General features: G+C 38.8%; 1 protein-coding gene across 7 annotated transcripts in view; it reads right to left on the bottom strand.

Annotated features, from left to right (window-relative positions):
• Nucleotides 1-4,345: 4,345 nt before the first annotated feature.
• The window catches only part of auts2a (activator of transcription and developmental regulator AUTS2 a), a 501,485-nt gene continuing 483,392 nt past the window's right edge, over nt 4,346-22,438 (bottom strand). For 6 of the 7 annotated variants that reach the window (XM_036560983.1, XM_036560986.1, XM_036560985.1 and 3 more), the window contains 5 exons: nt 21,997-22,138; nt 21,210-21,290; nt 15,783-15,866; nt 11,792-12,041; nt 4,346-7,690 (listed from right to left, as the gene is read on the bottom strand). In XM_036560983.1, the coding sequence (XP_036416876.1) occupies nt 6,475-7,690; nt 11,792-12,041; nt 15,783-15,866; nt 21,210-21,290; nt 21,997-22,138 (1,773 nt within the window). In that variant the 3' untranslated portion in view covers nt 4,346-6,474. The remainder of the gene's footprint in view (nt 7,691-11,791; nt 12,042-15,782; nt 15,867-21,209; nt 21,291-21,996; nt 22,139-22,438) is intronic. The other variant, XM_036560984.1, reaches the window with a different exon arrangement.

A 22,438-nucleotide genomic window follows, 5' to 3' on the forward strand; every position in this document is an offset into this window, starting at 1 on the left:
TAAAATTGACTGAGGGGAAGGGGAGAAGTGTCCTGTGGACTGACAAATCAACATTTGAAATTCTTTTTCAAAATCATGGACACTGTGTCCTCTGGGCTAAAGACCACTCAGCTTGTTATCAGTGCACAGTTCAAAAGCCAGTATTCATGACAGTATAGGAGTGCATTAGTGCACATGGTATGGGTGACATGCACATCTGTGAAGGCACCATTAATGCTGAATGATATACAGGTTCTGCTGCCATCAATGTCTCAAGATCAATAATTATCTAAAATCTTGCTTTTTAAGCACAATATTATTGCAAGTTGTGGAAAAATCAGTTTGATCCAGCCTATTCAGAAACAAGGGACTACAAATCTGTCACTTATGCTCTGATTGTGACCAAAATTGATACATACTTTGACAGTCATCAGCTGAGGAAACATATGAATTGGCTTAAGTTGGCTCTTACAATGCTCAATGTACTGCTAACAATCTAAAATGTAATTATTCCTGTCTAAAATTAAAATAAAGACATGACTATTTTTTCAAATGATGCATCTTAATAAGAATTAACAATTTGCAAATATGTGTAGGTTGCTTAACTGTACAGGAAATCATATAATTTCATTTCAACAAATTTTAATTAGCACAAGAGGTGTTTTACATTTCTCTGGCCACCAGAGGGAGCCAAATCAGTAACTGCAAGTGTCAATGTTGAACTAATTAATAAAAATTACACAATTAGTGGAAAGCTTTACTGTATGTCTTTAGGTCAAGACCATTTCTGTATTTTACGCTTTCCACCGTGCCTGACAATTTTGCGAATACAAGTCTTTTAAAAAACTCTATTGTTCTTCTAAAATGTAATTATTCCTGTCTAAGAATAAAAACAATAAAAACATGACAATTGTTTCAAATTATGCATCTTAATGAGAATAGTCACTTTGCAAATATGTGTAGGTTGTACTGTACAGGAAATCCTATTATTTGATTTCAGCAAATTTTGTTCAGAGCAACAGTTTTTCTCTGGCCACCAGAGGGAGCATAAATCAGTATATGTCTTTGTTGACATATACATGGAAAGCTTTACTGTATGTCTTTAAGCGAAGAGCATTTTTGAATGTTATGTTTTCCACTAAGCCTAACAATTTTGCAGTGTTATAAAACTTTGTTTTTTCAGTAATATCAGAATTCAGTAATATCACAGTTGAAAAACTGTTTCTTAAAACAATCATATCAACTTTTAAGCACAGTGATGCTGAAAATTTGAAAAAAATTATGTGAGTTGGCTTATTCTGCCATAAAAGGCTAATAATACACCAATAATTGTCTGAATATAACGAAAATTGACACAAATATACAAAATGACAAACTGACTGTGTATTATGATTTCATTTGGAATTATACTCCTCAATAGTCAAAGTAATTGCAAGGTGGAAACTAGTTCCCAAAATGGTGCTTGGTTCCTTATTGCTCCGTACAGATAAATTATCTCAAAAAAACAGGTCTGCTGTGGGCCTCTTGTAGGTCGCCATGAAAACATCCGCCGATTAAGATTGTGGGTTTGATTCTCCGTCACAGATGTTAAATGGTGCTGTAGCGATTGTTGTGAACACACACTTAATGAAGGATCTTTCTTAAAAATTCAACAATTTGCTGCCTTCTATGTCCAGAGACATAAAATTTATTTATGCTGCTAATTTGTCCTAAAATGGTGCATGGTTCCTTGTTGCTTCCTTTCAATAAATGGTTTCAAAAACTGCAATTTTGCTGCAGATGTCTTGTGGCTCAACGTTAGAGCCACTGCCTTTGAACTCTAAGCTTGTGGGTTTGAATCCCTGTCGTGGATGTTAAAATGAGTTGCACAGATTGTAGTGGGCTTAATCATAGGAAAGGAGATCTTTCTTAAAGATCTGCTGCCTTTTACGACCAGGGGCCACTACTTTACTCCTCAATGTCTTCCTGGTGCTTGGAACCCGCAGATTGCTGCTTTGCGGCTATATTTTCTTCTTCGTCTTCTTATTCTTTTTCTGCCCTAAAATGGTTTGTGGAGAAAACACCGTAAGTCATACAAAGACCAAACTTGGAAGGTAGGTGTAGAACCCCCCCCCCCACTACTCAGGCAACTGAAATGACCCCAGCTGGCGCTATAGAGCAACACTGGATGGTGGCGCTATAGAGCAACATTTTATGTTTTTTGCCCATATCTCCTGAACCATGGTGGGTACACTCAAAAAAAAACTCTTGCTTCTACATAATCCTTGCTTTATTCTACATAAACGCTCCACTGCATGTCTTTAGCTCCGCCCCCAGATTTATCATCATAATTGGCAAAATATGTGACATCTTTTTCCTACTAGTCTGAGGTTTATCAAGATATCAACACAATATTGGTCTCAAAATGTTCAGGGTAGTCTGGAGGTCAAGAATTATCAAAAAAAATGAATATTTGTAAACAATATAGCTGTCACATTGGCATGTCTGAAATCTGTTTCTCAGCAACCGCTTTGCCAATTGAGCTCAAACTTTGCATGCTGTATCTATGGCCTAATAATTACATGGACTTTTAAGGACAACTGAATAATTGGACAAATATGGCCGCCATTGGCCAATAAGCTTTCAACAGACATTTGGAGGGCTTAGCATTAGTCAATCCTCACAAAAATTATATCATGTGTCCACATATGCAATCTCTAATAGCCTATGAAGTTTGACCTCAATTGGCCATGAAGTGGCGCTATAGAGCATAAACAAGAATAAGTCCTATAAATTTTATCATAGATCAAAATAAATCAATACATAACATTGCTCACACTGAGAATGATACTTGATCAAATACAAGTCTTTTAAAATTGTATAAAGTTTTTCTTTGATTGATCAATGTTTGAAACTTGAGCTTTTCGAACTAGTCTGTGGATTTTAAGACAATTGTTTCAAAGTTGGTCTTAAAACAATCTGTGGAGTCTGTAGGTAAATAATTACCAAAAAACCTTGACTTTATTGCAAAGAATGGCCATTAGACACAAATCTATTCAGCCTGGGCTTTTCTGACTTAGAGGGCTATAGCTTCTTTAGTTTTTATGTGATTGTGATAAATCTTGGTAAACATGTACATTCCTATTTTCTGAGGAAACATGCAAAGTTTCATTTACATTGATTGTCATAAGCCCCTACAATACTTAATCTAATGCATAATTATCAAAATGTTATTATATTTTTCTATGATTGAAATAAAGAAAAGATAATGGTTTCAAATTACACATCTCATTAACATCTCAAACATTGCAATTATATTTATTAAAAAACTTGGTCTCAAAACAACCGTCAAAGTCTCAAGATCAACACTTATTTTAAAAATCTTGCCTTTTAAGCACAATTTTATTGCAAGTTATGGATCAATCAGTGCGGTCCAGCCTATTCGGAAATCAAATGCTCTGATTGTGACCAAAATTGATACATACTTTGACAATAATCAGCTGAGGAAACATATGATATTACACTTGAATTGGCTTAAGTTGGCTCTTACAATGCTCAATGTACTGCCAACAATCTAAAATGTAATTATTCCTGTCTAAGATTAAAATAAAGACATGACTATTGTTTCAAATTATGCATCTTAATGAGAATTAACACTTTCCAAATATGTGTAGGTTGCTTAATTATGCAGGAAATCAAATAATTTGATTTCAACAAATTTTAATTTGCACAAGAGATGTTTTTTATTTCTCTGGCCACCAGAGGGAGCCAAATCAGTAACTGCAAATGCCAATGTTGAACTAATTAATAAAAAATATACAATTAGTGGAAAGTGTTACTGTATGTCTTTCGGTCAAGACCATTTCTGTATTTGATGCTTTTCTGTGCGTGCCTGACAATTTTGCAAATACAAGTCTTTTAAAAAAACATTTCCTTACTAATTCTTGAGTTGAAATCTAATTTCATTTTTCTTAAAACAATCTAAATTATTAAAAATATCATGCCTTTTAAGCACAGTGTGGCTGAAGATTTGAATTAATTGGTGTGAATTGGTTTATTCTGCTATAAAAGGCTAAAAATACATCAATAATTGTCTGATTATAACCAAATTTGACACAAATACGTAACTGACAGTGTATTATGATTTTATTTGGAATTATACTACTCAATAGTCACAGTAATTGAAAGGTGGGAACTAATTCCCAAAATGGTGTATGGTTCCTTATTGCTCCATACCAATAAATTGTCTCAAAAAACAGGTCCACTGTGGGCCTCTTGTGGCTTGCCATGAAGACATCCGCTTTTGAAGATTAAGGTCGTGGGTTTGATTCCCTGTCAGATGTTGGATGGTGCTGTAACAATTGTTGTGAACACACAACAGGCAAAGAAAATTCACATTTTTTTATTAACATGGCACAATTTACATAACACAAGTTTAACTGAGGAGCATGCTGAAAATTCAGTTGCTTTGCCTTTTTTCTTCCTTTGTACATGATCTAAAAAGGGCTTCGGTTTTTACATCCATGTTAAACAGCAAAAAAAGTTTTTAACCATCTCTTGGTAATACATGTTGTCTACCCGCTACATATTCAGTGGACATTTTTAATGCTTGATTTAGAAAAGACAAACAAAACAAAAACACTGCACAACATCTGAAATTTACAGTTTTAAAGCACACATCTAAACCATCAGTAGGCTACTAAAATAGATCTCTGCTCATTAAAAACAAAAGGTCTGTAGTTTAAGACTTGCTTTTTGTCCTTTTCATTTTGTACATAACTTAATATAGCACTTTTGATGCAATTTTCAAGGGGAACTGCAATTCTTGTCCATTACACAAAGTTTACACTCGCCATGATGAAATTGCCTTGGTTCTGCTGTATTCCCACCAGTACTCTCACTGTTATGCTGTCCTTTAAAATAATAATGATAATATTAACAACAATAATAATAACCAATTGATCTTCATTGAAAAGCTCAAAGGTCAGTGTTTACAAGATTGTCACCATGGGTTCATGTAAGTCCCAACTGAGTAAACAACTGAGCACACCAAGGTGTCTTTAGTTAATGTTGAAGTAAATCTTCAACATTAATTACTAACTAAAAACTTCCTTTTTACAGTACCACATTAGATCTAAAGCTGCTTTACAGCTTGGTATGGCTTGACTCGATTCTATTCGCTTTTGGCACCAGCTACTTTGTTTTCCACTGAAGTATCGTACCCTCGATGTAGCTGCATGAAACTTACGTTGTGACGTAAGGGAGATAACTTTTGTTCAGAAGAGGCTGATGGCAGCAAGGCAAAAGACTGCTGATAAAAACAAGAAAGGCTGGGAACGAGACGTATCTGGTGTCTCAAAGGCAACTCAAAAGTGTACACTAACCTGGCAGCTAGCGTTAACTTATGTGTTTAGTGATTTGCTCTGACCAGCCTAATGGAAAACCAAAAAAGGCGAGTAGCATTGAGCCAACTGGAGACTGGAAAAGTGGTAGTCAAAAACAACTGCACACATGCATGTAAGCATACACAGATGCTTAGCCTGATTTTAATGTGTTCACAACGGAACACATTACAACTAGGCAATGCAGGATACCACACAGAGACGTCAGGTCTTTTTCTGGTATGATCACTGCAAAATCCTTCGAGCAATTCTTTTTCACAGTGTATTTTTATGAGTATTTTATAAGCATTTTAAACATTTTGTATGTGTCAAGATTCTTAAGGACCTACAAAATTGGCGTGTAACACATGCATGAGATCACTTCTTTTTGAGTGACGATATATATAATCAAATTTGGAATGGAGATTCTCTAACAGAAATTCCTCAGTTTGTAATTGCTTTGCGCTGTGGTTTAAGTTGTGGAGAGAATATAGCTTTGAGAATGAGAAGGGGAGAATGCTGGCCCTCAGAGACATGCATGCACCACACACGCACGCATGCACGCAAAGGGACTGAGAGAGTCAACTCATAAGTTGCATAGTTAAAAGGGTAAAAGGACAGTCTCCAGGAAAATGTGAACCTTAACAAAATAGTCTGACTGCAGCATGGCGCTAAATTATTCTGCAAAAAAAGCATTCTCAGTTTTGTCCATTTATTATGTACAACTGTTCAAAGTAAAGCTTTCATGACAACCATTTGCATATTTGTACCTCGATTTTACCCTTAATGAGTCAGCACATTCACTGTACACATATATGTACATTTTTCAATGTTTCAATGCCTTGAATGTACCTGCACATTCCAAAAATGAGCTATGTTCGGATTTGAGATTTTCATACTTGATCAGACCATTCAAAATATAGAGTAGCCTACACTCACAAAACAGGAGCAAATTGAACAAAGGGTCCTTTACAGTCTCCATTTTTGTTCAGCTCATTTTCAGTTGTTTTTGTACAAACAGCAAATAACATTCCATACATATCTACAGTACACTCTTCTCTGCCCAATACCAGATTCTTGGTTCATGTTAGTTTAATAGCACAAATCATGGACATTTCTATGTCTGTGTGTGTCCTCACCGGGCCTCAATGTCTTTGTGGGTATGTGATGGTGGTCTGTCTCTAATGTCTGAACTTAGGGGTGTGGTCCGTCGGGGAGAGCCCGACCTTGTGCCCAGGGTTGGAATGAGAGGGGGTGGGGCACTCAGTGATGCTGTGGGTGGTGTTTTGTTAAGAATTCCATTTTGATGGGCAGCAGCTGCAGTGACAATGGATGTGGAGGGGCTGACGCGAGGGTAATGCATGCTTGGTAGCCCTGGGGCCATAAGGCTAGGGTGAGGAAGGTGTCCATCTAGTGCAGGATGGTGCATGGAGTGCAGTCGTCCATGCTCATAATCTTCTCTTAGCACGTGCAATCGCTCACGTTCCTCCAGATGGGCCCTCTCTTGCTCACGCCGTTGCTCCAGGCTCAGCCCATGTGGAATTTCACGATTGAAATCATGTGACTCACGGTCCCGATATGAACGTTCAGTTTCATAGAGCCTTGGCGCAGCTAGTCGGTGCAGAGGGTCGTTCCTCAAGAGCATGTCCCGGGCCAATGGGTCCCTTCTGTGGATGTCCAGCCCTCTGTAGGGATCCCGCATTGGGTCCCAGTGGAAAGCAGGATAAGGAAACCTCTCTGTACCTGGGATTGGGCTGATGCCCATGAAGGGGGCGACCATTCGAGTCCTTTCCAGGTTGCTAATGCTGTTCATGCTGGCCATGCCCATGGGCACAGCCAAGGAGGAGGGAGGATGGAAGTTGCTGGGGGCTGAAGGAGCCTGAGGGCTGGATCTTTGTTCTGGGGATCTGTCTGTAGCTCTATCCTGCTCCTCCTTTCTCTCCTCCTTGACTTTGACCTCACTGTTCTTCTTCTCATATGTGAGGTCACCTATCTTCTCCACAACTTCCCGATTGAGCCCACCATTCACTCTATCCAGGCCAGTTGGTGGTCGGATATATGGAGATGCCGTCAGCTGATTAGGTGGCTTGTCTTCGGACATCCGCCCATCATTAATGATGGGTGTGTCTTTGCCACCATGGTGATTCTCCTTGAGCTTGTGCTCATCTGCACTGGAGTCTTTCCAGTCTGAGTGCTCTCTCTCTCGCTCTTTGTGTTTCTCTTTGTCTCGTGGCTCACTGATGGCAAGCTGGTTCCTGGTGGGGTCGGATGACCGGATGTGGCTCAGCAAAGTAAGGGGATTGACAGTGACTGGAGATGGTTGGTTTGGTTGCCGTTTCTCCACAGTATCCCTGTCATGAGAAGAAAGAAAAGCATATATCTCATTTGCATCAAGTGTAGGAACAACTTAAACAGAACAAAAGTAAGTAATTAAAGTCTGTTCAAACAACTGAGTTTTGTTCCTGATTCATTTGCTGATCTTTACTTGAATATGGTGAAAGTTACTGACAGGTTGGGTTTGTGATGTGGATTACCTAAGATTACAAGACAAAATAAATTTTAGGAGTAATGATTTTTTATATTGGCTTTTTCAGCCTCAAATCTGAATTGTGTAGGTGGGATAAAATTCTAAGCACATTAGATTACTAGTCAAACTTTGTGACAACACATTGTGTGCTACTTTTAATACAAAATATCAAGATATTTCTGTGCCCAGTTACTACTAACACAAATTGTGTTAAATCAGAAAATGATATGACACAAAATGTGTTAAAACTGGCAACACAAGTACCTGTGTTACTTCACACATCATTTTTTAGAGCGCAGAATTAGTCTTGTTCTGTAGTGAGACATGATCATATCTATTGGGACATTATTTTAACGCAAACTACAAGAGGACGTAACGTAATGGGAGTGTATTATTGCCCGTGACATGCATAATTTGCACATCTGTGAAAGTACCATTAAAGCTGAAAGACATGTATGCATTTTGGAGCAACATTTTGTAATGTCCCACTACTGAGAAGTAGTGAGAAGCTTGGGAGGCATGGCCATGCGATGAGAAGAGGCTTATGGGAGGCATGTACCCCCCGAAAAAGCGGACTTTTGTGTTGTTAATGTTGTTGTTCTTTAGTTAAGATGTGTTTGTGTGTTATTTGTATCAGCATGTGGGTTTAGTTGTTGGGGTTAAATGTCCACCACAGTGTAGAAATGGAGGCATAATATGCTGCATTTCAGATGGTGGCTTTTTTTCAGGGACGTCCATGCTTATTACAACATGACAACGGCAAGAAACCTTCTGCATGTGGTACAACAGCATGGCTGTGTAATCAGAGAGTGCAGGTGGTGGAATGGCATCTCTGTTCCTATTGAAAATCAGCGGCACATTACAAAGTGCAAAATATGACAATGAAGGTTGACTTTAATAATAAAATTGCACTTTCAAAATTGGATATCTTAGTGTCTTCAGTCCCCAAATGTTTATTAAGTGCTGTTAAAGGAAAGCTGTTTGAAACACAGTGGTAAACATGCTCCTGTCCAAATATTTTTGGACTGTGTTGCAACATATTTGCAATTAGCATATATTCACAATGATGTTCATCAGCCATCAAATATTATCTTTTGTACTGTTTTCAATTTAATACAGGTCAAACAGAATTTACTGATCCCTGTTTTCCGTTTTTTATTGACATTTGACATACTGACCCAGTTTTATGGGTATAGGGTTATTACACAGATCAGTGAAATGTGTATTTCTAGGCTGTGTAAAAATTCTTATAGCCCTATTCACAGGGGGACTATTTGGCAGTAATGTTCAGGCATTGCTCATTCACATATGCCCTTAAAATGTATTTTACTGGGATGCAAGACATGCCATGAAAATCCCAGTAAACAGGAGGTGATATTCTCAGTACAATTAGCCAACAACTTCTTAATTTCTGAATCATGTACAAAAATACACTCTTGTAAAAATGGCAACCATGCGCACTCGCGGGGCAGATTTTTGACGCTTCTATCTATTATTACGTACACAATACACTCCTGTGATGTTTTCATTCGCAAAGCTAAACTATAAACATTAAATGGTTAAAAAAAATCACAGAATGTTCAGATCTGCCAGTTGTAATATAGAATTGTTTGTATTTCCCAGTAATGTATTGGCTTTTGTTTACGCATCAGCCCTACTGATAATTTCCGTCTCGTGCAGGTAACCTCCTACCCATTTAATTGCTGTTAAATTCCCAGGTCAATATTCTGAATATGTTACTTTTTATATATTGTACATTTAGGACAGCATATTCAGTATTCAGCATTTTTAGCAAAGCACTGACACTAATATTGCAGTGGTATGTTAATGTGTGTTAGACTATTTTAAGCACTTTTTAAACAGTGGAATTCCATGACATAAAATTTCCACACCAAACATTTAGCATAGTGCTTGGCAGTATATCATCTGTACTGGTGATATTGATATACCATTTCCAGTTTTAGTGATCTTTTTAGTGATACATTTGATAGATGAGGACCATTTAATTTCGTGCAGTTTACTCATGGCATGCAGTCCTTGATGTCGTACTCTCATATGCAAACACATCCATCAGTTTTGCTTTTAAATGAGTGGTTTAGTGATTTGTCTTAACACATAACATAGACATGCTGCGCATGCATGCATATTTTGATTAGGTGGACACTGTTCTCCATTTCTTTACATTTTGCACGAAACAATAACATATTTATTTTTCCAGCAAAATGAGTTATCTAGCTGAAGTTCACTTTAGGAGGGATTAGTTTTACATGTTGTGGGGAGGTAATGTATTTATTAGGTTACCGAAGTTTCTTCAGTATTTAGGAGAGTCATGTAATGAGAGTCACTTTTCTCTATGATATACTATGATAAAGCGCCTGTAAAAGTGAACCTGCTTGACACATTTTCTTTCAAATTCATTAAATTTGAATGAATTGTTGCGCGCATGAGCACCAAGTTTAAAAAATTTGGAGGTGCTCAAACAAGCACTGCGACAGCGAGCAGGGCCATCGAGTGTAAGTGTGCCTACATACTAGACAACGCAAACACAGAGCGGTGGACGCATACGCATGCAGATCTTGTCTGTCTAGAAGGCATGTACACAGCTGGAGCGGGGCAGAGTTTGTAGAGTTTGAAATACAGCAGGAAACAAAACATTTGGACCTGAAATAAAGAAATATGGGCCATAGAAAGGAAATTTTGGCAATAGCCATGTACAGAGCCAAGCAGACAACAGCCACAAAGGCAAAGAAGTCACATAGAACAGAAAAATAGTACATAGCGTCGATACCGTCCTCCATCTTGGTCTTCTGCCCGTACGTTTCTATTGGTTGACATGGCTCCACGTCAGAATGCGTTGCAGCAAAAGTTAAAAAGGTTTGAACTGACCCTCGATGATGCGTCTTTTCACTGCATACAGGCACGTTTCTAGATCGACAGAGCTAACGTGGCGTCCTAACTGAAATACACACTGGAGGACTGCGTTCTGATGCTGCGTCAGCTTCTAATCTAGCTTAACTCATAGTGCTAGTCATGTAAGTCTGGTGTGAGAAGCTGCAGCAGTGTGGTTTTCCTCTTAAGGCTGGTTTGTATTTTACGCATCCAAGACACGTTTTATATTCACTTGCATCAGAGGCATGATGATGGTCTCTTTAAAAGTCTTCATGTTCCTGTTTGGCGTCTGCGTTGGTACTGATGCGTAGAAAATTATTCGTGTGAGAGACCTGGTGATCGACGTGCGAAGCTTTGCACAGGGGCGTGTATAGGTGTGTGATGTCGTTTTAGCCGTGCGGACCCATGCGACTTTTGCGATGTGTTAGGTATACACATCTGGCTTGCTAATTCATCTTCTCTAGTGTTCAAATGTCAAACCTTCCATAACACACACGCTCTGAATGTTACACCTTACACCTAGCAAGAAATTCATATTAACAACATGTTATTACTAACATAGTTAGTAGCTAGTCCATGTGCAGATACATTAGTGTCGGATCTTGGTGCTTTTCAGTGCTTCAAATGTGATGAGATGACGAACTGAATGGAGGAAAGTACAGGAAAGTGCATGTCTTTTTCCATTACTTTTTATTTTCCTTGACTTTTCCAGGATGAACCCAGTATAAACGGATCAGACACAGCAGTTGCTGAGGAATTTTTAAATACTGTCCACTTACTGTCCACTTTATTAGACACACCTATCTTGTTGATACCTTGGAGATGTAGGCTGATCTGTTGCTGCACAATTTGTGTGGGCATATTCTCTTTATGCTTTTAAATTGTGTCTCTACGTAAAAAAACTTCAAAAGCATGATATGACTGTCTAAATTTAGGCTTCTGCTATACAGTTTTAATAAATACTTTGCCACTGTAGCTATTGTTTTGCCAAGTTTTTATGTATGTTTCCATGTATGTATGTACTAATGTAACCCACCGCTCTTTGTCGTCCTTGCTGATGGACGATTCCCTCTTTTCTGAATCTCTGTCTCTATCCCGGTCTCTGTCTCTGTCTCTCTCATGTGAACTAACTGAGGTGCTGCGCTCCGAATCCCCAGGTTTAAGCCAAGGTGGGGGTGTGGGGAAAGAGGGTGGTGTGCGGTGCAATCTGTTCCAGGGCTCGTGGCTGCTGCTGAAGTGTTGCTGTGCATTAGCTGTGTCTTTATGGCCAAACGCAGAGTTGGGCGCTGAGAGAGAAAAGTAGAAAAGCTGTGAGACATGGCCTCCAAAGCAGAACTGTGTTTAATCACTTTGGAAGAATTTTGTACATGCTCTGAGAAATATGCTGCTCATAACACACTCACATGGCACTCACTGCAAAGAGACGCACCACAATTTAGTTCACTGAATTTTAATGTAATTTTGTTGCTTAACTAAATAATTACTACACCCAAACCAGTTACGGCACCAGGACTACCATTTAGGTGTTATTCAAACACTGCAGTAGGAAAAAACTGCGGTAGGAGACACACAAAATACATTTTTTCTTTTTCTCTTCCTTTTTTTAAGTGAAAGATCATTGTTCCTTTTCACCATCCCTAACTGTTATGCACCTTTACCTTTCATTTGTTCCTTCTCCATCCCTTCATTCATCCATAAACTGATTTGAATTTAGTTACTTTGTTTATTTCATTACCCATTTAACTATTTATTTACATTTATTTTTTTAGCTGAAAATACATGTTTAAACCTACACTAAATCAGGTGATAGGCTAGTTTCAAATGGATTTTATTTCATTTACCTCTCTCTTTCTCTCTCCGCTTTTCTCTTTTGCATCTCTTTTGCAAAATCAGGCAACAGGAAAGGTAGTACTCATGCAGTTAATGACACAAAATACAGCCTAATGTACCTACTGACTTCTTAACAATGTCAGCTACATGATGCTATACCTTCAATATGCTAGTTAACAGTGAACTTGCTAATGCTCATTGAGGTATGTCATGAGTAGGTAACACAATACAACCTTAATTTCTCATCTAATCGCTAATATAGCCATCTACAGAGCCTGTAGCCTAAACTGAGCAGCTATAAGAAACAGACTAAAGCATGCTAATTTAGCTAACGGTGGTACAAGCAGTCCCAATACAAAATGAATTATGCGGTGATGGGGAATCAAAAATCAAATTGTTTAGCATTGGCTAAAAGGGAATATTAATGTTTCACTGAGAGGCCCTAAGAATGCAGTAGGCCATAGCCTGCCTGTTGGGGGGCTTTCCAAAGCAGATGACCTTTGATGACCTTACTTGCAGGTGCACTCTCAGTGACCTCATATGAGTCCATATGATATATGGTCCAGTAGGGCCTTGTAGGATCAGATAAACTGGTACAAACTGGCTGATACCAGCTTTTTTAAAAAAGAAGTGTTGTCCGCAGTGAACTTAAGAGAGGCCAAGTGATGGGAATGTTTTTGTATAGGGTCTAATGGAACATCAAGTTCTGAGGTGACATCATAACACCTCGGGCAAGGGTATATAAGGGCTGACAGAATACTGTATTTGCGCAGTCGGTCTCCAGAGACCTGTGTGTCATCTGAATGGCGAAATAAAGAAGAAGCCTTTTCTCTTTCCACAACTCAGCGGCTGAAGACTCTTTCCTTTTTCACATCTTTTGAGAACTTAGGTTTAAAACAGTTATTAGTATAAGTGTTTAGCCAGTATTGAAAGTTTTTTTTTAATAATATTGTGTTGGAGGCCTGGGGGTGAAGGGGATAGCCCTTGGTCCTGACACGGGTTTGCATTTTACAAGCATAATCTGTTAAATACGCTCATAAACTCCCAAGTTTTTCTCATAGCTATGTTGTATGATAGCCTATAGCATGTGTACTATACCTGTGTGTGAGATACCTGAACATCTCAAGAAGTCAAAATTACTCTGGGTCTCACGGCAGTGTAGTGCCTCACATAGAGATAAACAGAGCGGGCAGTTACGTCTATGGCCGAACCACAGCTACTCTAAGGTCAGCTGAGAGTAGTTTGTACTGTGTGTGTGAAGAGTAGTGTGTAGTTCCACATTAAATCTCATAAAACCCTTCTGCAAACTTCAGAGGACCTTGGTGTCCTAACATTAGTTACAAACATGGCGGGTGCTGATAACGTTCCTTAAGCAATTGTGGACAGCATCGTTTGCTAAGCAGCAGGTTGAGGTAAATACGGCAGAGCTTTGCAGATGGCCATAATACAGTGACAGCGCTCACAGAAAACAAATAGAATATCATTATCTTAAAATATGCGTCATAACAAATATTCTGTGCATTATTAAAATGGCACTGTTTCTACATTTACTCTAATGAATGGAGATCTGTGAAAAGACTGTGAAACTACCAATGTCTTCATAGCTACTTATGGCCATTATGATGTGCAAATTATTTAAAGCCTGTATTTAATTGAAAATAGTGCAAAGACAACATATCAAATGTTAAAACTAAACAATTTTATTCTTTTTTGAAAAATACACTACCTGGACAAAAGTATTGGGACAATTGGCTCGCAATCTCTGTTCTAGCTCATCACTGAAGTGGTGATGCAACACAGTAAAAATAAATAAATCATTTTTTTCAGGGTTTATGGGGTTTAAATGATTTGCACATCATTGCATTATATATATATTTACGTTTTGCACAGCATCCCATTTTTTTGGAAATGGGTTTGTAATATTTATTACAAATATTATTCATTTTTATGTGTATGTTTTGTAATTCTGCAATTAAGTAAACAATGTATGTTTCTTTGAATAAACTTTCAGTTCTGGAATGGTTTGGTCATCTGCTCTAAAAGTTTAACAGGACTACTGGGTGGCTCAAATGGGAATAATACATGCCAATTCCGATACCACTGTGGTACTGAAATTGGCATATTGTAGTCCCATTTTAGTAGTCCCATTTCACTTAGTACTACCAGTTTCACTTAGTTAGCTAGCTAGATCATTATGACCGAGAGAAAACTGTGCTATAGATTTTACTATACTCTGCACAGCTGCAGGTATTCTCTATCCCCAAAATACCTGAACCAGCTCATGAAGTGCTTAATAATTACCTGATAAGCTGGATCAGGCGTGCTGGAGCAGAGAATAGCTTAGACTGTGCAAGGCAGTGGGTGAAACTGAAAACCACCTGACAGTGGTACACAAAAAGACAATGTTGCTCGACTCCAACTCCAACTACACACACGCACATACATATATTATCTAAACTGTTTACCCTTCCGAGTCAAGGGGCACTCGGGGCCAGTCAGAGTGAATATGTTTGTTTACAACTGCCTGACTATAATGACAGAGAAGAAGATTGTGAGTTAAAATTCATTACTCTATTAATTTACCACCTGCACTTGTAATCCATATTGAACCACTGTAGATAAGCAAATTAGTCAATAAAAATAAGCAGGAGAGAGAGGGGTAAAATGTATCTAGTATCTAGGAAATATTCCTGTATCTAGAAAATATTCCTTTCTTTAGTAAATTACAGATTGTGATATTTAAAATCTGATTATATAAACTATGCTGATTTATTCATTTATGAGACAAATTAATTAATGAGACTGATTTATAATTACGAGGCCTGGGGCCACCCTGGTTGCACCTGATAATGATTTCAGTGCATTTCAGCATCTGATTATTGTTTAGCCCACACTTACATTTGTTAGAAATCACAAACTGGATTACTTTGCAGCAAAAAGTGTGTTTCTGCGTTTCGTTTTGTACACTGCTCTTAGTTTACACTGTTGTATTATTTGCTCTGTACCTATGCTGTCCTGTGAGATTCCCTAGTGGTCATGTTCGTAAAAAAACAAAACCAGCCAACCAACCAACCAAATAAAAAAACTACAACAAAAAAACAACTACTACATATTGGTTTTAGTAGCTAATTATGTGGTTGCTTACTTGTTTTGACTGATTACTGATTTACTGCTTGATTAAAGTATATGACACTCACTAAGTGCTGGGTTTCCCAGGCCACCGAAGGCTGTAGTGCTTAATGCTCCCAGACCTCCAAATGATGCTGGTCTGTTGAAAGGCTCTGTAGAAACATACAGAATTCAACAAAAAAATCTACAAAGGACAGCATATAGATTACATAAATTGTTAAGGTGTAAACAAATTAATACAAATTAGTTTGATGCACCATTCTAGAGAACTCAGGCAGAATGTTTCACATACGTGGTGATAAGAACCAGACATCTAAAGCAATATCTCTAAAAGTTGACTCACAGAACGTTATAACCTGGTGCCTTCCACAATTAGTTTTGAGACATGGTTTTAACATAAAATAGATTTTTAAAAATATTAAAAAAAAAAAACATACAGGACAGAGAGGCACATGACAGGCATCATAAGGCAAAATAATACCCAAAGAATGTATTATTTTGGATTTTCCATTATGTTACCATTATCAGCATTATATTTAAAAACGTGGAGACAACTTAGAGGTTCACTGATTTTTGGATAGTAAAAACACCAATATTTGCTTTGTAAACATTGCAATCCGTGATTCCTATCAACTCTATTGCATGGAAGTCAGTAAATGAGTAAGTACATTTCTCTACAATGCACCCTTTACACCAAAACAGTCTAATTATTTTTTTTACTTTAGAAATCTGTGTAATTCTTCTTTAAAAGGGAGTCTGCCATTGCTGGAATAACAGCCACTACCTGCTGGAAGGGCTTTAAATTAATTGTTGGAACACTGATGTGAGGATTTGATCATTCAGCCACAAGAACATTTGCGAGGTCAAGTGATGTTGTATGAGCAGCACTCCAACTCATCCAAAGGTATTCAATAGTACTCAAAAAAATACTGAGATGGCCTGTTGCAGCCTGTTGCAGCAGTTCTAGCTCACTTTGAGCTTTTTTATTACTTTCTGTAGTTTTCTCCTTTTTAAGTATCTACACTTTTGATTGTTTGCCAAAGGTTTTTTTCACAATGGACACCAAACTTGTAGAGTTTGTCATGGTCCTCGCTCTACTTTTTTCTCTGTTTATGTCTGCGTCTGGAGTTCCCGTACAGAGCCCTATTGTTTACAATAAGGATCAGCTGTTAGCGCTATGCAACACAGCAGTGCTGCCGGATGAGAGACCCGATATCCCCTGCGAGCTGAAGAGGAAGAGACGGGGGAGTCGTGCCGGAGCTATGTGTTGTACCAGAAGGAGACGCTATAGACCTGCTCTTCCTTCAGTTGTCAAGGGAAATGTAAAATCACTTCCCAATAAGATGGACAAGCTTATCCCACATCAGAGGGAGTACCGCGAGTGTAGCGTCATGCTGTTTACGGAGTCATGGCTAACTATGCTAACTCCAGACACAGTAGTCACTTTGGATGGCTTTCAGCTCATACGGGTGGACAGGACATCGGAGAGCGGTAAGAGGGGGGCTGGCAGTATTTGTGAATGATAGATGGTGTAACTCTGGGCACATCACTATTAAGGAGCAAATCTGCTGTAAGGACATTGAACTGTTAGCCGTTAGCATGAGGCCGTTCTACGTACTGAGGGAGTTACTGCACGTTATCACGATAGCTGCGTACGTTCCCCCCTCCGCTAACGCTGATGCTGCCTGTGATGCTCTGCACACAGCTGTGAGCAGGCTGCAAACACAGCACCCACAGGCTGATCTCTGGGGACTTTAACCATGTTTCTCCATCCTCCATTCTGATGAACTTCACATAGTATGTAACATGTCACACCAAAGACAATAAAATACTGAATATGTTTTAGGCCAAAACCGAGGAGGCATATAACTCATCACCCCTTCCTCCCCTTGAAAGATCAGATCATAACCTGGCTCATCTCCTGCCTTGGTACAAACCACAGCTGGGAGCCAGCTGTCACCCGCACAGTGAAGAAATGGTCTGGGGAGACTGAAGAGGTTTTGAAAGACTGTTTTGAACCAACTCCGTGGGAGAAACTGTGTGATCCTTATGGGGAGGACACTAACAGTCTCACACACTGCATAACTGACTACATCAATTTTTGTGTGGAAAACAGTGTACCCACCAAGACTGTTCAGTGTTTCTCCAACAACAAACCATTGATTAACTCTCCTGAAGGAGAAAAAGAGGGCCTTTAGATCAGGTGACAAGGAGGAATTGAGAGCTGTGTAGAGGAAACTGAGAAGGAAAATCAGGGAGGGAAAAGCCAGATACAGAAAGAAGATGGAGGAACAGCTGCAGAATAACAACGTCAGTGGGGTCTGGAAAAGACTAAAACAATCTCCGAGCACAAGAAACCCGACCCCCAAGCTGTGGGAGACCAAAAGTGGGTGAACGATCTCAATATGTATTTCAATAGATTTGATCACTCACCTCACCCAACACAGTTACCCCTGCTGCAACCCCCCTCTTCTGGGGTCTCAGGGCACTGCCCTAACCCCTCTCCCACAATTACCCCCCTCTTCACAACTCTCACCTCACTGTCCCTGCTGTCAGCTCAACCCAACTAGCCGCACACTCCAGCACCCAGCCCCGCTGCTCCAATCTGTGCCTCACAACAGGCCAGGTGAGAAAGGAGCTCAGAAAGATCAAAGTGAGGAAAGCTGCTGGTCCAGATGTCATCAGCGCCAGGCTCCTAAAGTCCTGCGCATATCAACTGTGTGGGATAGTTGAACATGAGCCTGAAGCTTGGGAGGGTACCACAACTGTGGAAAACATCTTGTGTGGGACCAGTGCCAAAGACGCAGCAACCGAAGGACCTCAGCAGCCACAGGCCAGTGGCACTGACGTCACACCTGATGAAGATGCTAGAGAGGCTGGTCCTTGTGCATCTCCGCCCTCTATGAACCCACTCCAGTTTGCCTATCAACCTGGCATTGGAGTGGATGACGTGGTCATCTACCTCCTACACAGAGCTCTTTCTCACCTGGAGAAGCCAGGGACAACTGTGAAAATCATATTCTTTGATTTCTCCAGTGCTTTTAACACCATACAGCCTATGCTCCTGAGGGACAAGCTGGAGAACCACCTATCAAATTGGATTCTGGACTATCTCACCAACTGACCACAGTATGTGAGGGCACGGGACTGTGTGTCTGACATTGTGTTTAGCAGCACAGGGGCCCCGAGGGGAACAGTCCTGGCACTGTTCCTCTTCACCCTGTACACTGCAGACTTCATGTACAGCTCACCAAACTTGCATCTACAGAAGTTCTCTGATGACTCAGCAATCATCGGACTCATTACAGATGAGGATGACAGAGTGCAGAGAACTGACCCAGGACTTTGTGGACTGGTGTCTGAGGAACCACCTCCTGATCAATGCAAGGAAGACCAAAGAGATGGTGGTGGATTTTCGCAGACGCAGTCACCTCCCTCCACCAGTGGACTCAACAATAGACTGGACTGGTCAGATAACACTAGTGCACTTTATAGGAAAGGCCAGAGCAGACTCTACCTGCTTAGGAGACTGAGGTCGTTTGGAGTGCAGGGGGCACTCCGGAGGACCTTCTTCGACACCGATGTGGCATCAGCCATCTTTTATGGAGTTGTCTGCTGGGGTAGCAGCATCTCAACTGCAGACAGGAAGAGACTTGACAGACTCATTAAGAGGGCCAGCTCTGTCCTGGGAAGCCCCCTAGACCCAGTGCAGGCGGTGGGAGACTATCTAAGATTATCTTGTCTTATGTTATCTTAAATACTCCAGAGAATGCAATTCAATTGCTCCACACTGTTTTTGGGTGCATAATACCCCTCTAGCTGAGGCTTAGCGTTGGGCATGGTGACCTAAGATTCATGTGTGGCAGCTCCACAGCATCTCATCCTTTAACAGTGTTTTTATGGGGATTATACAAGCTCTGTGTGCACAATCAAATGCCAGTGCTATATGTAAGTTTCCGACTTACTTGCTATACATTTAAGATTGCTATTCATATAGGGCCGTATTCAGAGTTGGTGACTTAAGTCGACCGATGAAAAATTAATAGTTATGTTAATAGTTGCAAGTTATCGTATACAGACTGCTGCTGCACGGGTGCTTAAGTTGACTTTCTAGGTGTCGAATTTAGATTTTTGAAACTGTCAGCATGCAGTTCATGCCTCCAATGTTGCCAGGTTTTTCTTGTGTAGAGCATCACATTAAAACCAGCACTTAAAACTAAAAACTAAAGAAATCTGGAAGCAGAAAATGTGGAATGATAAGACAGATCACACTTTGTGGATGAAATATGTCATTAGTTGCATTACGATGTAGCCTAAAAGCACACGATACATCCAAATGAGATAAAAAAAAATAAATAACCTAGCATTTTTAAACATCATATACAAATGCAATATATTTGAAAATATTTAAGGAAGACTAGGCAGCCAGGACTTGTATTTCACATCATATTTATATTTATTATATCATATTTATGAAATGTATTATTTATTATTTAATTTTATTGAAATTTTATTCTCAGTTTTGTATTTACACTATAATATGGTTTCAGTTCAAACTAAAAATAAGCAATGTAACTGTTTTTATTCAGTTCAGTATTTAAGAGCACTTAGGATGGTTTAGAGCTCAACTAAACCCAAACTAAAAAAGATAATTGGAGCAAACTTTAACATTTTGCTTGGTTTCTGAAATAAATAATGTTTTTGCTTGAATGTGTTTTTCATAGAAATCCATGATATGACCTGTCAGGCTGTAAGTAATTTCTATGAAATTCCCAAAATGCAAAACTGTTGTATTGCTGTAGTCCTACAAATGTAGGAAATGTCCATCATAATCAACAGTTCTATAGGCTGATGAATACATTTATTTAGATTCATCATTTTAAATAGTATTAAAAAATGTCATGAAATATTTTTTTTTAAAGTTACCTTGAAAATAATAATAATGACATTTTATGATAATGATTTGGGTTTCATCAATATTGAAACATTTCAGCAAAATGTCAGTATTTTATTTTATGCATTTTATTTGTTTGTTTAGACAAAGTATGTATTCATTAATATGATTATTTGTACTTAATATTGCCCTAATATTTTCTTTATTATATTTTACATCACCCTAAGACATGAATTTTAAGTTTAAAATATATACCACAAATGGTCAGACAGAGGAGCTGTACTTAATACAGTTCTTGAACGTAGTGGATATCACGCAGCAGAGATGCTCTTAAGTGAAAACTGAGGATAATTGAGACATTACCTCCTTTGTCGTGTTGTTTGCAAACTCTGAACGTGTTTGAGTAGCGCTTCAGCCATAGATTTGCCTAAAAAAACGAAATACTGTTGCGTGCAATTTCGATATTATCTCCTCACTACGCATGCGTAAGTCAACTCTGAATAAGGCCCACAGACATGAGATATCAATATACACGATCATATTACACAATATCATACAGTGACGAACTATGCAGTTACAGCTAGTGGAGAGGATGCCTTACCTAAGTGGGGTGCAGGTGTGAGGAAGTTGCTAGGGTGATGTGAGGGGTGTCCAAAAGGTGCTGCTGAGGGATGTGTGGAACCTTAGATATGGAAGGTAACAAAAAAAATCACATTAGTATTTCTTTTTCCTTTTCAGAATTTCCTAAATACGTAGCAACACAATTACAATTAAAACAGCATTTACAATTAGTTGAATTAGTTGACAGATGAATATATTGACAATAGTCATACCTATGTAGAGTTTGTGACAACTAGATTAAAAATGGTGGTTAGTTCATCTTCATCATCATCATTATTATCATCATCATCAACAACAACAATAATAATTCAACTTTGAGGAAACCAATTCTTGCTGATCAAAGTAGCGTTTCTTTTCTCTTAAAAGAAGTCAAAAGTCTGACAAAGGTACAAGATGCTCTTTGTGTAAAGCAGTACTAAAGAAATTGTCCCTGTGGACATTTCTAATGTTTTATCTAACAAATCAGAGGTTATGCTTAAGAATGCATTAAAGCACTTTGGAGTGGCAGTATACAGGCACACAAAACTGACATCAAAAGCTTTATGTCTCAATGTTTAGTGACAAAATACCCATTAAAAGTAATGCTCAAATGATTGACTGTTTATTGTGGAAGTGTTCAGAAGAGATGCAATATTACTAAGTCACCTAAATATAAATGGATGATCTTAGTGCAGTTCTTAAGCCCATTTAGCATGTGCCACAAGTATGCATGAATTAAAATAACTGCACATGTATGATATCTAAATGCTATGTTGAAACACACTCGCCTGCTGCTGAGAAAAGTGTGGCAGGTCGTGCCAAGTCGTGGGGGTGATGGATTGCACCAAACAGATTGGGACCTGGTGGCCGACTCAGGAATTCTGGTTTAAGACCAAAGTCCAGCTTATGTGGATCAACCTGCATCTGCTGCTGAAAGATGTCAGACAGAGTAGAGCAACATAAAGAAGTTGCATTTTGTTATGCTTTTATTACATTATTTCCAATCCAACAGCTTTGTTTCTCTAACTGCTCATACTTGATTACATTTTAAGTAACAGACAACATGCGTAACATTGCACGTGTTCAATATGAAATTTTCACTGTATATCATTATAGGAGGCAAATCCAGCCAAAAAAGAAATTAAAATTAAAACCATAAAATGAAAATGCAAACCTCTTTTTGCCATTTTTTTCCAAACATCTGCGCAAATATCCTGCCAAAATTTAAAA

The sequence above is a fragment of the Colossoma macropomum genome, unplaced genomic scaffold (assembly GCF_904425465.1).
Source record: "Colossoma macropomum unplaced genomic scaffold, Colossoma_macropomum, whole genome shotgun sequence".
In the NCBI taxonomy this organism is placed as follows: Eukaryota; Metazoa; Chordata; class Actinopteri; order Characiformes; family Serrasalmidae; genus Colossoma; species Colossoma macropomum.